The 17,902-nt window shown below is 37.2% G+C and overlaps 2 protein-coding genes across 4 annotated transcripts in view; both read right to left on the bottom strand.

Moving 5' to 3' along the window:
- Positions 1-6,999, bottom strand: part of SLC12A1 (solute carrier family 12 member 1) — a gene marked incomplete at both ends in the record, with an annotated part of 89,638 nt that extends 82,639 nt beyond the window's left edge. For all 3 annotated transcript variants that reach the window (XM_082647412.1, XM_082647410.1, XM_082647411.1), the window contains one exon: positions 6,580-6,999. In XM_082647412.1, coding sequence (XP_082503538.1) covers positions 6,580-6,999 — 420 coding nt within the window. The remainder of the gene's footprint in view (positions 1-6,579) is intronic.
- Positions 7,000-13,074: 6,075 nt separating this feature from the next.
- On the bottom strand, positions 13,075-13,320 carry CTXN2 (cortexin 2; the record flags this gene model as incomplete). Its single annotated transcript, XM_082648344.1, has 1 exon — positions 13,075-13,320. The coding sequence occupies one exon, from the start codon at positions 13,318-13,320 to the stop codon at positions 13,075-13,077; it is 246 nt and encodes an 81-aa protein (XP_082504470.1).
- Between the last annotated feature and the right edge of the window lie 4,582 nt (positions 13,321-17,902).

Raw genomic sequence — 17,902 nt, 5'->3', positions numbered from 1 at the left:
ATTCCCGTTCCTTGCTCTCATGTGGGAGCTGAAAAATCCCTGCAACATATAGACTAGGAGACTTGGAATCTAGTTTTGGCAATGCAATTAATTCAGTGCTTGTCCTCCAGCAAGTTACTTCACCTTTCCTGGATACTGCCAGTGAGGATAAATCCAGTGGGTTTTCTGAAAATCTTACTTTGAAGTAGTTTACTCTAAGGCAAAATCATTTCTCTATGCTTGCCATCTCCCTCTTCTAACATGTCCAAGCAAAACTTGGTTTCACTCTTTAATAAATGTCTCCTGTGTAAACCCAAACAGCAACTATAAAGTTAACTTATCATCGAAGTACGGAGGGAGACTTCAGGTCGAGGGTTTGTGGGGACTTCATGGCTGTGAGCTATAACCGGTGGCTGGCAGACTCCTGGCTGGTGCACGTTCTTGGGACCAAAGTCATAAAGACTAAAAGTTTTATGACTGCTACCTGAAACCAGTTTTTTCCTTCATACTTTGAATTAATTTGTTTGTTCACACTCCATTACCATATATGATGACCCACAACCTTTCATAAACGCATTTTAAATTGCATAGCTGTAGGGACTGATTATTTATTTACCAAGAGTTTTACCTGTGCATTAAGTATTCAGAGAAAGTAAAATAAAGTATGTTAGAAAGAAAGAAAAGTTTGATAAAGGACTTTCCCCCCTCCAGTATTGTTAAACTAGTAAAGATTCAATCACATGCAGTTTAAGTAAATTCCTGGATTTTTCTAGAAGATGAAAGATTAAATTATTTTATTTAGTATAAAATATGTGATTTTTCAGACCCCAGAAAAATAACAAATGCCTTTCTAGGCTCTCATCAAAGAAGAAAAACATACATATCTTTATTCTTTAAGTTCTAAAGAGATAATATTTGCTATGATATATGTTTTCAACTTTTCAGCCTTTAATCTCAGGATGGTGGAAATCTTAGACCATCAAAGACGAATAGTTCCATAAATATTTAGGCCTAGGTGATTCCCTCCCCATTGTTTTAAAGTTTCTTTTACTATTGAAATATTTAAACATATGCGATAGTAGGGAGAATAATATATCTCATGTATCCATCATTCAGCTTCAACAATTATTGACATATTGCCAATATTATTCCACTTAAACTTCTCACACCCCTGCCACTGAATAATTTTAAAACCAATCCCAGTAAGGACCAGATAATTCCTAAGGTTCATTTCAGAATGAAAAATATGTAATTCTAATAATAATTTGTATATCTTATTGATCAATATTATTATGTTTATACATTGCTATCCCTTGTGGTAAAGGGGAGTATTTTAAATTATGAAAATGAGAGGGATTTTTTTTCTTGTTTTTAAAGTTACTATACACTATGCCACCAGTGGTCACACTTTATAATCACAGTATTTTTATTATATCTGAAAACACATAGCTCACACGCAAATTGACTTGTATTTTTGAAAACTTAAGCCAAAAGGTAGCTATGTATAATAAACCAGCATGAGAAAGTAAAATTAAAATATTCTTAACATTTTCCAAGTGTACGTTTAAGGGAACTCCCATTCTATTCACCACCTATCACTGAACTAGTTATAATGTGAAATTAATCATTTTTTGTTTTGTTTCCACAGATTAGTTTAATAGTGCAAGCTCCCAGGGGAACTGGTCTTGGGTACTAAGAAACTCTAACAAGTATTAAAATGAATCTTTAGCTGCAGAGTTTCATTCTAACAAATATTTTAAGGGTGCCTTCTGGTCTTCACTGGCCTTCAGAGCATTTATTGCCTATTTTATCTGGCTGTCATTAAATTAGTGATTATTTATAAATTTGGATATCCCCAATTTTAATGCAAAAGTTCCAAATTTGAGCTTTGAATCGCTTTAGAAAAGATTATTTTCTAGAGAAAGCATTTGTAGATTTTTGTTTGTTCTTTTACAGAAGATAAGCACTTATACATTGATTTATGTGGTTTAATGTTTGTTAACTTGATTATATGTCCTTTACTTCTATCCATAACTATGGCTTTTGACTTATAAAATAAAATTCTAGAGAGTGGAGATGAAATCTCTTTAACTCATTTTATAGAGTAGCTCTTGTAAATAAGTGGCTAGTAAATGCTTTTGATAATGACAATGAAAATGACTGAGACCTACAATTAATTCTGTGAGAGAAGCAGCATGGTCTCTTGCCACAGTGCCTCCAACAGGGAAGAAATTAGGATCTCCTGCCCAGCCCATCATGACTGAGTTGAGATTTCTTCCTTGTGCATGAGTTCCACCATTTTCTATAGCTGTCGAATGAGCTGAGGCAAAGTGCTGGGGGAGAGTAGGCTGGGGATGGAAAATAGTGACAAAAAGCTTGAACTCTGGAGTCATGCAGCCAGGGGTTCACCTTATTACCCATGTGACCTTGGCTTCCTGACCTTGGAAATTTACTGACTTCTTTAAGTCTTTATTTTCTCTTCTTAAAGATCCTTAGGATTTTATAAAACCTTCCCCAACTTTAAAATAGCAATAATAATAGTACCTACCTTGAAGGGTTGTCATGGGATTGAGTGAGAATTCGTCAAGAGTACAATGTCTGACACATAAAAATATCTCAATAAAATTTTTGTTATTATACCGAGTCACTCTTTTTTTTTGGCCTCGCAGATTGTGGGTTATTAGTTCCGCAACCAGGGATTGAACCGGAGGCAGTGAAACTGCCGAGTCCTAACCACTGGACCACCAGGGAATTCCCCGAGTCACTCTTAATGCTTTTATTTACAAATTATTTTTAGTTGCTAACGGCCTAAAGACCCAAATGTGAAGTCATTCCTTTGTTTTTGTTTTAATTCAGTTTCTATGCAATTGGCTTATTAAAAATAATAATATTTACATCTTAATTTTCATAGTATTTTATACTTTTCACAGACAGTTTATTTCAATGACATGGGAACAATGACTTTAATTGAAAGGCTTTATATTTTCCTCAATCCTTTGTAATTGTATTTTTCTGAAATGCCAACAACAATGGTGGTAGTAAGGCTTTAAAAAGTTCCCTTTTGGTTATCCCGGTAGTTAGGAATTGTGTATAAAAAGGTGGGCACAAGAATTAGGTTGGATACTAAAAGAATTATTTTTACAAAGTAGAAATACTAGATTTTTTTTTGCCAGATGTCTAATAATCTTTATGCATGTTTTGATGTGGAACGATCTCCAAAGTCTGTGGTATAATGAAAACAGCAGAGTGCAGGACAATATTGTAAAATATGTCCCAATACTTGTTTGAAAAAAATACAGACAGAAAGTTAGACAGATAGGCCTATACGCTTGTACAGGCATAGAAAATTTCTGGAAGGATTTATAAGAAACTCTCAGTAATAATTGCCTTTGAGAGAAGGTTTACTTTAGATAAGAGACATTTCAGTATATATTTTTTAGTACTTGTTAAATATTTTTTCAGTGTGTATTTTCCTTTGTAAATAAAATTTTAAATAAAAGTTATCTGGTACAAAAATTACCATGACCATCATCAATAATCATTTATTGAGTTTCTACCCATTATAGGCAACGTGCTAGACTTCGTCTGCATATAAACTAATATTCACAAGCATCCTGCAAGATCAGTCAAAGTTATGTAGCTTGTACAGTACTGCAAGTAAGGGATGGAGTCATTTTTTTCTGATTTTAACCAGTTTCCAGAAATCTGTAATTCATGGCCACCAGTATAGGCATTTAGCTCTTTACTACATAGAAAATGAAAGGGATTTCTCCACTATGATCTTAAATCATTGAGATTACAAATTCTGTCAGTATCTATCACTCCTAGAGTTTTATTTAAGGTAGAGACTTAAAATAATGTCTTTCAAACCGAGTTTTCATTTTACCTATTAGGACAAACTTGTCATATAATTTTTTCCAACTTGGAAGCTATAACCAGGATTTTCACAAAATTCAACTGATTTCTGACTAAATTTGTTCTGCCATTTAGTATGAATGTACCATTCCTACATGGCTTTTAAAGCATTATAATTAGGGATACAAAAAAATATCTCCTAACTTATACTATGTCAATTTTTTCCTGCTCTTACATTATTTAAGTAAACACTATCATGTTTTTGTATACAAAATCAGTGACATGTCTGAGTATTATTGTACAATGTTTGTTCTATTGATCATTTCCAGTTGTGTTTTGAGGAACTACCATAAAATTGTCAAGGGCCACAAGGAGGTGGCAGCATAGCTACATTATACGGCCGGTCTTCATCTTTTATTTGGGAGATGGGAGGGAAAGCAGGGGGAATAGCAGAATCAAATTCACTAGCAAGGAAGAAATGAATTGAAGAAGGCCCAGACTGCTCATGTCTGAAGGAGAGTACAGAAGTAGAACATGTGGAATAAGTGCTCACAGGCTCAGCGACACTAGAATGGTCCTGGCTGTGGGAATGTGCCTATTGCAGATTCCATGGTTATATACTGATTCTGCTCCCAATTTGGTTATGTGGATAGTTCTGCATGATTTAATCAAGGTGAACTACACAGAAAGAATAATTATACTTGTTCAGAATTACTTGTTCAGAATAACTATACTTGTTCAAACTATACTTGTTCTCAATTCAGGGCATTGAGACTAAACCTAATTTTTAATGTATTTAATTTGCCATTCCTTCATATCTGAGAGAAAAAAAATACTGTAAGTTAATGTTAAGTCCTTAGTCTCATTTTATGTTTTCAAAAATAATATGATATCCCAAACAGCCATCAAAACTGTCAAACGCAGCTATTGCATTCCTCCCGTTTAGTCATTCAGATGGTTTTCTAACAGCAGTGTCCTCAGAGCTTTTCTGCCCTTATATAAAGATTTACGTAAACCGTGGCTTTAGAAATTATAAATCAGCTACTTTCCTCTCTCTAGAATATCAGTCCTAACAACAATGTGAGTTGACACCATTTCCTTTTTAATAGAATTAAAATTTTGTTTTCTTTTGTTGTAAATTGGGGAAGGAAGTGAGAATATTTAAATTTTGATCGCAATTTTAACAAACGATGCAGCTTTAAAAATTAATGAGGTAGGGTACAGTGGAATAAAATTTCAGGTCTATGAAGACTTTGGCTCATTTTACTTCTTCAGAATAAATTGAAGTCTCTTCATAATGTAAATTTCTCTTTCTGCCCTTCCCATATCTTGATATCTTGGAAACTCCTTGTGCCTTCTTCTCTTAACCTTCTTTTCTCTCTTTTCCTTCTCCCTTCCCCTTTTCTCATGTAGAAAAGGAAAGTGACACTTTAACTCCAGGAACTTCAAATTGCCCGGCTTCTCAACAATCTTCCTGGGGGCTGGCCTTTTTGTCTGAAATCACTACATTGCTAACTTCTTTTGATTAAAGCAGCAGGTATCCCAGATAAAATCTAAATCTACGTCTATAAAGAAAGCAGCCATTTGGCAGAGTGCTGCTAATACAGTACACGGCACAAATAAGGCTTGGCTGTAGAGAGGGGTAAAGAAACAGGGCATGGCTCCCTCTCTGGAAGTCGCTCAGTCTTCAGTGGTAGGACCCAGAGCAGCCAAGGGGAACAGGTTATGGAGAGAAGTTTTCTTGTGGAAAGAAGGATGAGCAGAAACTAAAGGGAGCTTTTCACCTTTATTAGCATCTTTCATGAGAGGAGTATTCCGAGAATTCCCAGAGTGGGCAATCATTTAATTAAAAAATTGTTGAATGAATGAATAAATATGAAAGGAATTGTTCCACTCATTTTTTTTCCTTACCTTAAAACCTGGGCAAGAGTAGACTGCATTTAGATATGAGACAACTAATTATTCTTCTTAGCAAGTAATTATATTCCATAAAGAATGCTATTCATTCCAAACTGCGGTCCAGAAGAGCAGGAAAATAAAATGCATCAACATATTTTAGAGCAAGTAACCGAAGAAGAAATCTACTAAGCTTATAAATGATTTGCTACAAGATTAGAGAAAGTGCTGCCTCACGCTTCTAGCAGATTGGGAACCCTGGCTATATTCCTTAAACAATGAAAAGTTTAGCCACTTCTGCTGCTTCTGTACTTTAATTTAGTTACTTTTATATACTTAAGTGCCTTCAGGAGCCTCAGGCAAGGTTTTGAAGAAGAAGGGATAAAATGCTGAATCTTATAAATCTCTTCTCTCTCTTTAAAGAGTATAAAAAAATACCCACGTGCACTAAAGGCTGGTACAACAGTGTTAACTACAGCAAACACTAGTGACTTTTTTTTTTTTAACAATAGTTGTGGAGGCATTAATACTAAGGTGAAACCAGCTTAGTATTCCGTTTTGACATGTTTAACCAAGTGTGAATTGAATAGCCTATAATTGTAAACAAGATACCACATATTGCCTGACTTTCAGAATTAAGTTTTTAGTTCTCTGTCCTCAGTCAGTAAACATTTGTGAAGCACTTTTGTATATCTTCTGTTTATTGGGAACTAGGGACAGCTGTGTAAGTAAGATGGATGGTTTGCAATAGACCTCTTCACTGGACACTTTTCTATTTATAGTGTTCGTAAGAAGCAGGAGATCACCTGAAGGAGTAAGGAGGATACTTTCCCGTACCTTTAAGCTTACCTTTGCCAGTTGCTCGTGAATCTCAAGCAGGCTGGGTCGGTTGACCTTGGGCCCACTGATGCTGCCAGTGTTGCGATAGTACTCGATCTTGGGAACAGCATCCATGGTGTTGTGGCCAAAGGTTTGTAGGTAGTATGTGTTTGTGTGAGAATCATAAGCATGAAAACTGGCATCTGTTTTAGCAGTTTCTCCAGTTTGGAGGAAGTTGTCATAGCGGTCCTGATTCCCAGGTCTAAAGCTGATTCTGAATCTGTTCTGGCCTTCATCCCCAAAAGAGGTTTCCTCATAATGTGGAGGGTCAGTGTTGTCATTCGCAGCCACACTGCTCTCATGGCTCTCATTTATGACATTAACTTGAAAGCGATTGGCATTACTGGGTGCGGAATCCAGAAATACATTGGAAGAGTTGTTCAGTGACATCTTCCGAAACGGATGTTTTGAACTAAGCTGTCTGCTTTATGGTTGCTTAAAAAAAGTCTATAGATTTCCTCCTCAAAACAAACACTAATGTGTTTACATTAGGGAGCTCCTGGCTTTTGTTCTAGAAGAACTCAATAAATAGATTCTTGATATATTGTCTCCCATACAAGCTTCAGAATGTTCTTCAAAGCTGTCATTGGAAAAGAAAATTAGACTTGTTCCAGATAATATAAATATGTTTAAGTAGGGTTGGGGGTATGAGGGAACAGTTTTCTTTCATAAGACATACGATTTTAAATTCATTTCCTTAAAAATTACCTGTCCAGGAACCTTAGTTACCTGGGCAATTAAATCCCATAATAAATAACTGGGGACCTGCTTCGGCAAACAGAATTTCCAATGGAGTCATTAAAATGTTACCTGCGTTTGTAGTATTTGCTTGTACTCAGTGCGATTGGATTCAATATGACTTTAGAAAAGATATAACTCTACCAGCTGAATAGAGTAAGAGCTGATGAGAGTATTCTCAGCCTGAAACAGAGTTCATTGACAGTGCTAAATGTGGAAACCGCCAAGTATTTTGTGATTGATATTAATATATATTATATAACGAATACATTTAAAAATATTTTTAAAACTTCTTAAAAATACATTCTTGTCAGGTTATAAATATACATCCTGTCAAGATGTCTCTGTGAATTCTTGGGTCTTTTACTAGCCTTCAAAATGTTTCATTTGCTCATACATTTGTTTGTTTAACAAATGCTATTATGGAACCTTTAAAAAAAATAGGAGTATTCTGGGTAAGGAAATAAATCTCAGTCCTTAATAATTCTACCTATATTTAGGTAGAATAATTATGTTCTACGGATTCCCTTTCAAGAAATATTCTAGTCTTCAAGAGGTTTTTATTTGACTGTGAGATAGACTACATAATCATTTTCACAATCCACGATATAAGCCCATCTTAGAACATTCTTTCATCAGAATAATATCTCTTTATTGATACCTTAAAATTTGGCTTTTCAAAGAAAGTTCTACAAAGATAGATAAATACAAAAAATTAACAAAAAACCCCGGAAAACCTTGCTTCTCACCAGCAGTTATTAAAGCTATTTCTTTGAATTAAAAACAAAAAAATCTCAACTTCAACTCTCAAATAATCATGCCTGGAGAAATTATAAGTGAAACTATTACCTCTTTAGTTTTTATGGAACCTCTCACTTCTCTTCATTACCCTTGACATCCTCACCTTTACTCCACTCCTCAGAATCTACTTTATGACATAATGTTAAGTATGATTTTTACCCTGCCCAGAAACGTTTAACTTACCACCCAGGAGCCTTCTCAGGAAGCATAACCTACTTCAGCATCACCCAGGCATATATGCAGCACTTAGCTTTCACCCCCAAACCTTAGGCTTCTTCTTATTGGTTAAAATCTTCCTTGAAAAAGATGACAAGAAATGATTGGCCTGGATTAATACTGTAGGCCCCACCCAGCCATTAGCGCAGAAGAACCTTAAGTACTACATCAGCTAGTAACCAGGAGTAAACCATTAATCCTTTTAGGCAGGAAGACAAAGTTTCTTTAATGCCTGAGGGGAGTTGGATTGCTCAACAGCCATCATCCAAGAAAGTATGAGCAGTGCTTCAGTCTGAGGCTAAATAAATTGAATCTTGCCATCTCATTGCACACGATTCCTAGTGACCTCCTATTGTTCAGGGTACGCAGCAAAATATAGGCCTCCAGAGACAATTTCTATACTTCGTAACTAGACGGTGGTATTTGAGATTACTTTATCTTGCTTATAGCAGATATTATCTTGATTCTTCTCTGCACAGGAAGTGAGCAGACTGGGAGTATGATCAATGATGTATTGGAAATATTTCTACTTAATGGGAAAACTCTTTCAAGCAGAAATCAAACTATGGGTAAGTTTTCCAGCGGCACTGCTAAATGACCTTTTTGCCTCCACCCGGCAAAACGTTTTCATCAAAACTGGTTTTTGAGTTTTGTTGAGGGTAAGGTTTGGCTCAAATCTGTGAGGTGGTGATTATTAAGACAGCACAAACAATTCCTCTGTGCAGGTTCTGTTATTGGTTTTCAATCGGGATGACTGAAAGAGTCCTCCTCGTGTTTTATTAGAAACTATTCAAGTGACTTCCAGTTGCCCGAGCAGCAGAGTTGTGGTGTAACACAGAGATGAGGAACAAGTCTCTGGGGTCGGCATGCTTGATTCACATCCTGGCCCTGCCACTTCCTATCTGTGTGAACACTGGTAAGTTACTCAGTCTCTTTGTGCCTTTAACTTTCTCATCTGTAAAAGCAGTTGTGAATAACGCTGTGCTGTAGACTCATTGTGAGGGTTAAATGAGTTAATTTGTATAAAGGGTTAATGTGCTAATTTTAGAAAGCACTAGTTTGTACTTAGTGCTTGCCTTTACTATATCGGCAATATTGACAAGTTACTGATAACTTCTGCATCCAAGATTCTGGGGTGAATCATTAGTGATTGGGATAGGTACTATGCCTATTAAAACAGGGGAAAGGTAGGTTGGTGAACAGATAGCAGATTATAGAAAGGAGTCTGGAGATACCTCAGTACAACCCCTTAGAGGCTCTTAGTCAGGTAACTGTCATGCTAATCAGTCAGGCTCATGTCATGAGGCTGTATCAGAAATTGAGACAGAATTACAGGTACCTATAACTCATTTTGCCCTTAAAGGCCACTGGTGCAAGGCATTTATCTGTTCAACAAAGGGTTCTGCCTTTCCATATGGTAGGTGTAGGGAGTAGTCTCATTTCAGACTCAGCTGGGTGGTGCTGGTTATTTAGATCAGCTAAGATGACGCTGGGACTCAAAACAAGTCTTATTCACCGGCCTTGTAGAGGAACTGTGAACTTACTTGCAGTTATTTCTGACACTTCTGGTCTCCCTTTCCTTCAACTGTTCCCTCAACTCTGGTCCTCTTTCAGGAGCCCATCTATTTATTCCTCAACCTTTTCCCTCTCCCAAAGACTGTGAATGCCTCTGATAGCCATCAATTTCCTCTTTCCTTGCTGACTGACCGCTTGACTACAATGTAGGGTGAATTGGTTTTGGTCTTAGTCTTATATCAACTAGACATTTTCTCTCTAAGCTTTTTATCTCTAACTGTGAAGTGAAAGTCTTTGTTCTCTATTAAGGGGATTCAGACATTCTGGAGCAGATGGGAGGTGGTTTGGGGTATATGGATGAAATTACACTATCCACAAACCAACCCTGAAAGGCCTTTCAGACAGGTGGGTAAGGTAACAGGGGGAAACTGTCTGGAGGTACTGTCTGTCTTTTCTCTTGTCCTCCTTGACAGAGCTCTTGGGAAAAGGCAGCTAGGGGATAATCTGGCTATGACATTGGACATCTATTCCTAGAAAGGGTTAGCATTTCATGAAATTTCCATGTTCTCCATGCTATAACTATCCTTTATATCTCACATTTTTTCTAGCTCTAAAAATACCGATTCTAACCTCTCTGTCCCCTCCCCTTTCCCCCAGAAAGTCTAAGGTACACAATAGGCCATGAATAAATGCCATGAATGGAGACACTTTTGGTTAAAAGAATTTCTCTTTAGTAGGATTAGAAATAATACTAAGGTGGAGTTGATGGTATCTGAAAAGCTTATGGGTGTTGAACTTTCAGAAACAATGCTCATACTTCACAAAGTTTTCTTATCTTTGGTTTTTGGGGTCTTTTTTTCTTTTTGAGATAAAGATGGGGCCTTGTTAACATCACAGGTCTAGTCACCAAAATGGAAGGTCTTGTTGGGTGTCTTCCTTGGGAGACAAATGGGAGCATCAGGTACCTGGGCATATATCTTAGTGAGTACTTCAAAAGCCTGGGTCACAAAGGAGATGACTAGCATCATGGACATTTACAGCTTTCAGTGTGTCCCGTTGACTTGGTTCAATGAGCTGTTCTTGGACCAAATTACAAATTGGCTACAAGGTATCCCAGGCTGACACTCCAGTACCTACTGGGGCTCAAAGAGTCTCCTTAAGGTGTGAGTTTGGTCCAGAAGATCCGTAGCCAACACAGATGTGTTCTAAATCTACGAGATGAAAAGTGTCAGGGACTCTCACTGAGACAGCTGGCTGTGGAGTGCCTTAGACCTGAGCAATGATCATATTTGTAAGATATGTAGAAATGTTGTGGACAGTGTGTGGGAGTATAGCATGATATTTACAAACAATGACTATGATTTTGATGAGAGTGTAATTTCTAATACAATCACGCCCTAATTTGGTGACCTTGGGAAGTTACTTAATCTCTCTCAGCTTCAGTTCTTTATCTGTGAAATTGAGCTAATAGAATGGAAATAGTACCAAACTCAAAGGATTGATAAGAGTATCAAATTTCATAATAAATGGAAAGCACCTAATTTAGTGCTCTCAGTACATTTTAATCCTTTTTTTTTTTTTGGTGTGTTAGGCAGTTCTGTGTTCTCAAGTGACACAAATATTTTTGTATTTATTTATCTCCTGGTATATTCCTCCATTCACTTACAGAGAGTCAGAATTTTGTAGTTGGAAAAAATTTTTAAATTATGTAATTCTATTTTTTTTAATTTATCAAATGAAGAGAATGAAAACTGGAGAGGCTGAATAACTTACACTGAGCCATTACTTCTTAAGGTTTGATAATCTCTTTAACAATTGCCAGCAAGGATAATAAATAATGATAAAAGTTATGTTTAAACAGTGTTTTCTTTTTTTAAAAAAAATATGTATTTATTTATTTTTGGCTACATTGGGTCTTCGTTGCTGCGTGTGGGCTTTCTCTAGTTGCGGCGAGCGGGGGCTACTCTTGGTTGCGGTGCACAGTATTCTCATTGCGGTGGCTTCTCCTGTTGTGGAGCACAGGCTGTAGGTGCATGGGCTTCAGTAGTTGTGGCGCACAGGCTTAGCTGCTCTGTGGCATGTGGGATCTTCCCAGACCAGGGCTCGAACCCGTGTCCCCCGCATCAGCAGGCAGATTCCCAACCACTGCACCACCAGGGAAATCCCTAAACAGAGTTTTCTGGTTTTCAAATTACTTTCCCACTCATTATATGTAACTTGGTCCTCCCAACATTTTTGTAAAACATGTAGGATAGGTTTCTTTATCCTTGTTTCGCAGATATGGAACTTAAGTTCCCATTAGGTAACTTTCTAGGTCATATTGCTTGTTCTTGGCTAGGCAACATTAGAATTCAAATCTCAGAGTTTAGGCTCCTAAACTGAAAAACTTTTCATGACGTCTTAAAAATCCTCATTCATCTCAGATCCCTGGGTTTCCAGGTGTATTTGTAGAGCTCATAGGGCACTAGAATTAAAAGGGATGTTGTTAAAAATCCTCTGGTTAGCTTCCTCAATGAAGTCTACAGAGATAAGATGACTTGGCCAAGGTTGATAGCTCTATCGGTGGCAGAGTGGAGACTGGACTTCTTGTTTCTTGTTTCCACCAGGTCATGATGAAAACTCCCTTTTTAATGCTATTTATAAAAGGGGAAGAGGAGGGAGTATCAGTATGATCCCAAGCTAGGGGATTTTATTGCAAGAGATCCTAGAAGGAGAAGAAATAGAAGGGTCAAATTGTGACATGTGGGGAACTTTATGGCCTATGGTTGCTTGTAGGGTTTGTACGAACATTGTGGACCTATGGCTCTTATTAGGAAAATCATATTCTATTTATTCTTTGGACTGAGGGGTCCTTATCTTTGACACCTAATTCTCTAGAGCAAGGGGGCGGAGTCAGGAATATGGAGAGAGTGTCTGGGTATTGCATAGGGGCAGATGCAGAAAGAATAAAGATATTATATGTGGCTGGAGTTATCCTTATGCTCTATTCGTTAGAAACCTCAATGTGAGGACAGAGGAAAGTGAGGAACCCCAACAATGGTTTATCACTTACACAGCATGGTGGATAAATTAACCATACACCTTTATTGAATTCAGTGAATGAAATGATCTTCCTCCAGCACACTGAAGGAAATTACAGTTGTGTCCACCATGTGCCCCAGTGGTATAACCCTAAAAACTATAAAGCTGAAACGCTCAGGCAAGTGCATATTCAAATGTCCCTTTATCAAACTCTTCAATTTCACCTTCCCATGTAGAGGAAGGCATGCTACTGTATGGATCTAACAGGATTTTGAAGCATCTGATGATAAGAAGTCCCAAGAAGATACACAAAATCCCAACAAAAGCGAAGCCAGTTTTTTGCTCCAGAGTCAACGAGAAAGCTGACACTTCGTTGACACTCATCTTAGCTGAAGAGTTGCCACAGTTGGTACTACTCATTATTCACTGTCACATCATTTTGGCTCTTCAGAATTCCTGCTGGAGTCACCTCTTGGCCTAGATACAAAATTGGACTCAGTTTAGTTTTATCCATACATGGTATTAGGTAGGTAATTGTTTTGTAACATCTGGCATTTTTCAAACTCTCTTGACTTAACTCACAAAAGGTATAGGAAAACATTATCAGATATGGATCAGGATCAAGTTAGTATTGGAGATGCTACTTCTATTGTAGTAATTACAGAATTGCCTTTGTGGACACACAAAACTGTACCTCTGTACACTAAATATAAAATCAAGTATGAAGGGGAATAGTCAAATAATTAACCCTAAAAGCATTTGATTCATTAAGTTAAGTCATTGAGTTGACTCATTAAGTTAAGTGATTCATTTGATTCATTAAGTCATTGCTTCTTTGACCCAGGTTGTCATCTAATTTTCATTTCATTTTTGCATGTATCAAAAAAACCATAAATAATTATAGGGTGTAAGCTGGTCAAGCTCTCTAAAGTCTATGTTTTAAGGTCTATCTCCAATGCCATTTTGTCTGATAGGTTCTGATCCTTTCAAATAGGTGTAATACCTTCTTTCTTTTTCACCCCCCTCCTTAGCTTTTAGACTTATGTTCTTGTATTTTCTTTTCCACTACCACTTCATACACTAAATGCTAATTTCTTAAAAAGAGAAATTGTGTTTTTAAAATTACGTTAAAAAGAGCAGTACCCAACATAGTTGCTTGCAAGTAACAAGCCGCGGTAGCTGTGGACCATTAACCATCTCACCACCGTCTCCACTGGCTCTCACACCCTAAATAGACATAAAATCCAAGTTAAACAGCATGTTTTCTATGAAATTCAGCTGCAAGTCAAGCTCCCCAGACCCGTTGCCTACCAGATTCCCACTATCTCTAAGCTCCTACTATGTTGAGAGTCTAAAACTACAGCAAAAGTGTTCCAAAAGTGTGTGTTGAATTGAAGCAAAATAGATTTTTCCACTTGCTGTCTTAAAGTTAATTAAATTAACTAATGAAAAATCAAGATTAGTTAATTAAATCAAATGGTTACTAACCCACAGCTGCCCTTCTTGAGAGGACTGTCACCAAAAAGCTTCTCATCTAATAACTGAGAATAATAGACTGCTGGTGTTTTTGTCTTTGTTGTTGCTTCTTTTGATAATTTTAAGAATTGTGTTTATTAAAATGACTGACCCTTCAGGTTCTGTGGGGTTCAATTTTCAGAAAACAACTGAGACAGAACAAGGAATGGGAGGTAAGGAGTGGAGAAAGGGAGTGATTAATAAGAACAAGCCTTGTAGCTTTCAAAATTCTTCACCAACTTATACACGAGTTAATATCAAACAATATTTATTTTATACTGGCTTGGATTACAAAAGAGCTCTGTCTTCAAACCTTAAGTGTTAGAAATATTCAATACATTGTGGGATATGCTGGTTATTTGACTTTTTTGTTTAATACAAGGAAAAAATGTTGTTTCAACCCAATTTGTTGAATTTCTTTACACCAAATCATTTTTCTACCCTAATAAATATGGTATACTGAATATATTTTAATTTTTAAAAATGTCAGATCACTTAAGTGTTTCAGAGTGATTTTTCTGAAGATTGAGCTCTTGTTGTACAATTTATTCTGTAGAAAGTAGGGGAGACTGGACTGAATAATGACCTTGGGACTTAACTAGAACTTTTTTTTTCTGACCACATCTTTAATTTTATTGCTTTGTCATTTAAAGATCTTTTGTTGAGATTCATACACCCTCTGGTTCATTTTTTTAATGGGTGGACAAACTGAAAAGAAGGATGTTTCTACATGGAGATGCTGGATCAACTATTTGACTGATTCAGCCAAGTAACTTGTTGAATTTTTTTTTTTCACAAGAGCCATGACCTTGCTAGGCTATACCATTTGACCGTTTCCTCGGACATGTAGGTAAGAAGAGGCAATAAGCCTGGTTTACTGGTGGACACAGTATACAAACTCCCTTCAGTGAAGGACTTGTTGCCCAGCACATGGGAGGGCTACCAGCAGATAATCTTCAGCTGCTAGCTCCTTCCATGGATTGCCTCAATAGCAGAGAGCTGCCTCTCTGTAACCCAAGGTTAACCCAAGGTTACTTCGCTTCCAACAGCAGACAGTTTTCAATGACTGATTAATGTGAAAATAAAAAGGCCTGGCCATCTTGAACTCTGAAGAACCATTCTAGGGAGGGAGATGCAAGAGGGAGGAGATATGGGGATATATGTATAGGTATAACTGATTCACTTTGTTATAAAGCAGAAACTAACACACCATTGTAAAGAAATTATACTCCAATAAAGATGTTAAAAATAAATAAAAATGTGAACCATTCTAGCTCTAGAGTTCATCACAGGGAAAACCAAGGCTCTTCTTTCATCACAGTTCAAATTCTGCCCACTCCTGCTTAACTCCCCACTCTTCCACAGGTGTTGAGCCCAAGGGCACTACTCAGTAAACATCCTGCACACTACTCTCTGTCTCAGAGTCTGGTTTCTGAAGAACCTAACCTGCAACAATTGGTATCACTGTAATTAAAACATCTGGGCAGTTTTAATGATCTGTGCATTTTTCAGCTAGTTCATTTTGCCACCATGCAGAAATAGCCTAAACTGAGTACAGTTATGACGTTAGCTAAATTTATTTACATGTTTTTAAAAATCATGAAGTAGACATGTACACAGGGTCATAACTGATCATTAGAAGACTTAAGTCAGTTGGCTCTTAGCTTGTGATTAATCCACTAGACTCTGTTATTCTTATAAAAACCCACCAACCGGGCTTCCCTGGTGGCGCAGTGGTTGAGAGTCCGCCTGCCGATGCAGGGGACGCGGGTTCGTGCCCCGGTCCGGGAGGATCCCACATGCCGCGGAGCGGCTGGGCCCGTGAGCCATGGCCGCTGAGCCTGCGCGTCCGGAGCCTGTGCTCCGCAGCGGGAGAGGCCACAACAGTGAGAGGCCCGCGTACAGCAAAAAAAAAAAAAAAAAAAAACCCACCAACTGACCAAACAAACCAAAAGAGACATTTTCTACCTGTGGCAATAAAACATGCAACTCATTTTTCACCATTAAATTAAAACAAGGTATTTTCCTAGTTAGAGATACAAAATCCCTTAACTTTTTTATTACTATTTGTCTAACGTATGGCAGACATACGTTATATGTCTGTCATACGTTAAAACACAGCATAATGTTTTGTTCTTAGAGTCTTAGGCAATCTGTGAATTGAATTACTTATTTTAATGGAAAAATAACTACTTCTCAAGCAGTTACCACCGTTTCTGGCATGTTGTAGGTATTTAATAAATATTTGAATTGAATTAAACTAAATGTATTGAAAAATATAATTTTTGATGAATAAAGTTCTGGTTTTAAAAAATCTAATTTTTAAATTCAGAAAACATATTTTAAATGCAATGAACAAGAAAACTTTGATTTAAAAAATATCAACTTTGGGCTTCCCTGGTGGCACAGAGGTTGAGAGTCCGCCTGCTAATGCACGGGACACGGCTTCGTGCCCCGGTCCGGGAAGATCCCACATGCCGCGGAGCAGCTGGACCCGTGAGCCATGGCCGCTGAGCCTGCGCATCCGGAGCCTGTGCTCCGCAACGGGAGAGGCCACAACAGTGAGAGGCCCGCGTACCAACAACAACAACAAAAAAATCAGCTTTGAAGATACACATTAAAATTCAGCAGCTCATTCAGAGTTCAATGTTTCTGGTTTTTTAAAATAATTCATTAATATAGCATTCCCAGAAAGACTCACATGATTTGTAATATTCAAAGGTAGGGAAAGTAGATCTTTTCTATCAGCCTTGTTAGTTCCCTTTCATTATCTATGGAAAGGTATGTAGCCATCATATTATTTTGGCGTTAACTACCAGGAAGTAGATAGTTAAATTTTGTACTCAGTCAGAATGCCTTTGTTAGCTTAAGACTTCTGGTATAATTACCCCTTCTTCCCCTGACTTTGCCTTCTTTATTACTTGGCTGCTCTGGTTACCCTTAGCTAAGAAGAGTAAGATACTTCAAGGATACTTAGCTAAGATACTTCAAGAGCTTTTGGAATTGGGTAGGAGTACGAACAATGAATGGATATATAGAGCCACTGTTAGTAAATGAATAAAGTCACCATGTTTTATACTGTCTTGGAAGAACAGATAAATGGTTGTCTCATGGCTTTATACATAGTTTATAAGCCCTCTTTGGCTATCTATTGTTGGTACCAATATAAATGAAATGCAGGACAAAAACTGGGAGCTGAATGATAAGGTACTATATAATAATGAATATGGCAATTGCATTTTAGTTATTCATTCAACCAGTATATATATTGAATGTCTGCTCCATGTTAGCACTGTTTTTGGTCCTGGATTATAATGATGAACTACAGAACAACGTGCGCCTGCCATGAGTGGAGGAGGAGACAGGCTCAGTTATTTTTAAAATTGTCTATCTATCTATTATATATCAGGTAGTCATAAATGCTACAAAAGAAAGCAAGCAAGTTAAGAGGAAAGAGAATGATAATGAATAAAGGGCACTTCTTTAA

This window comes from Grampus griseus (assembly GCF_964374135.1).
Source record: "Grampus griseus genome assembly, chromosome: 2".
Taxonomy (NCBI): domain Eukaryota; kingdom Metazoa; phylum Chordata; class Mammalia; order Artiodactyla; family Delphinidae; genus Grampus; species Grampus griseus.
This window is presented reverse-complemented; position numbering and strand designations above follow the sequence as displayed.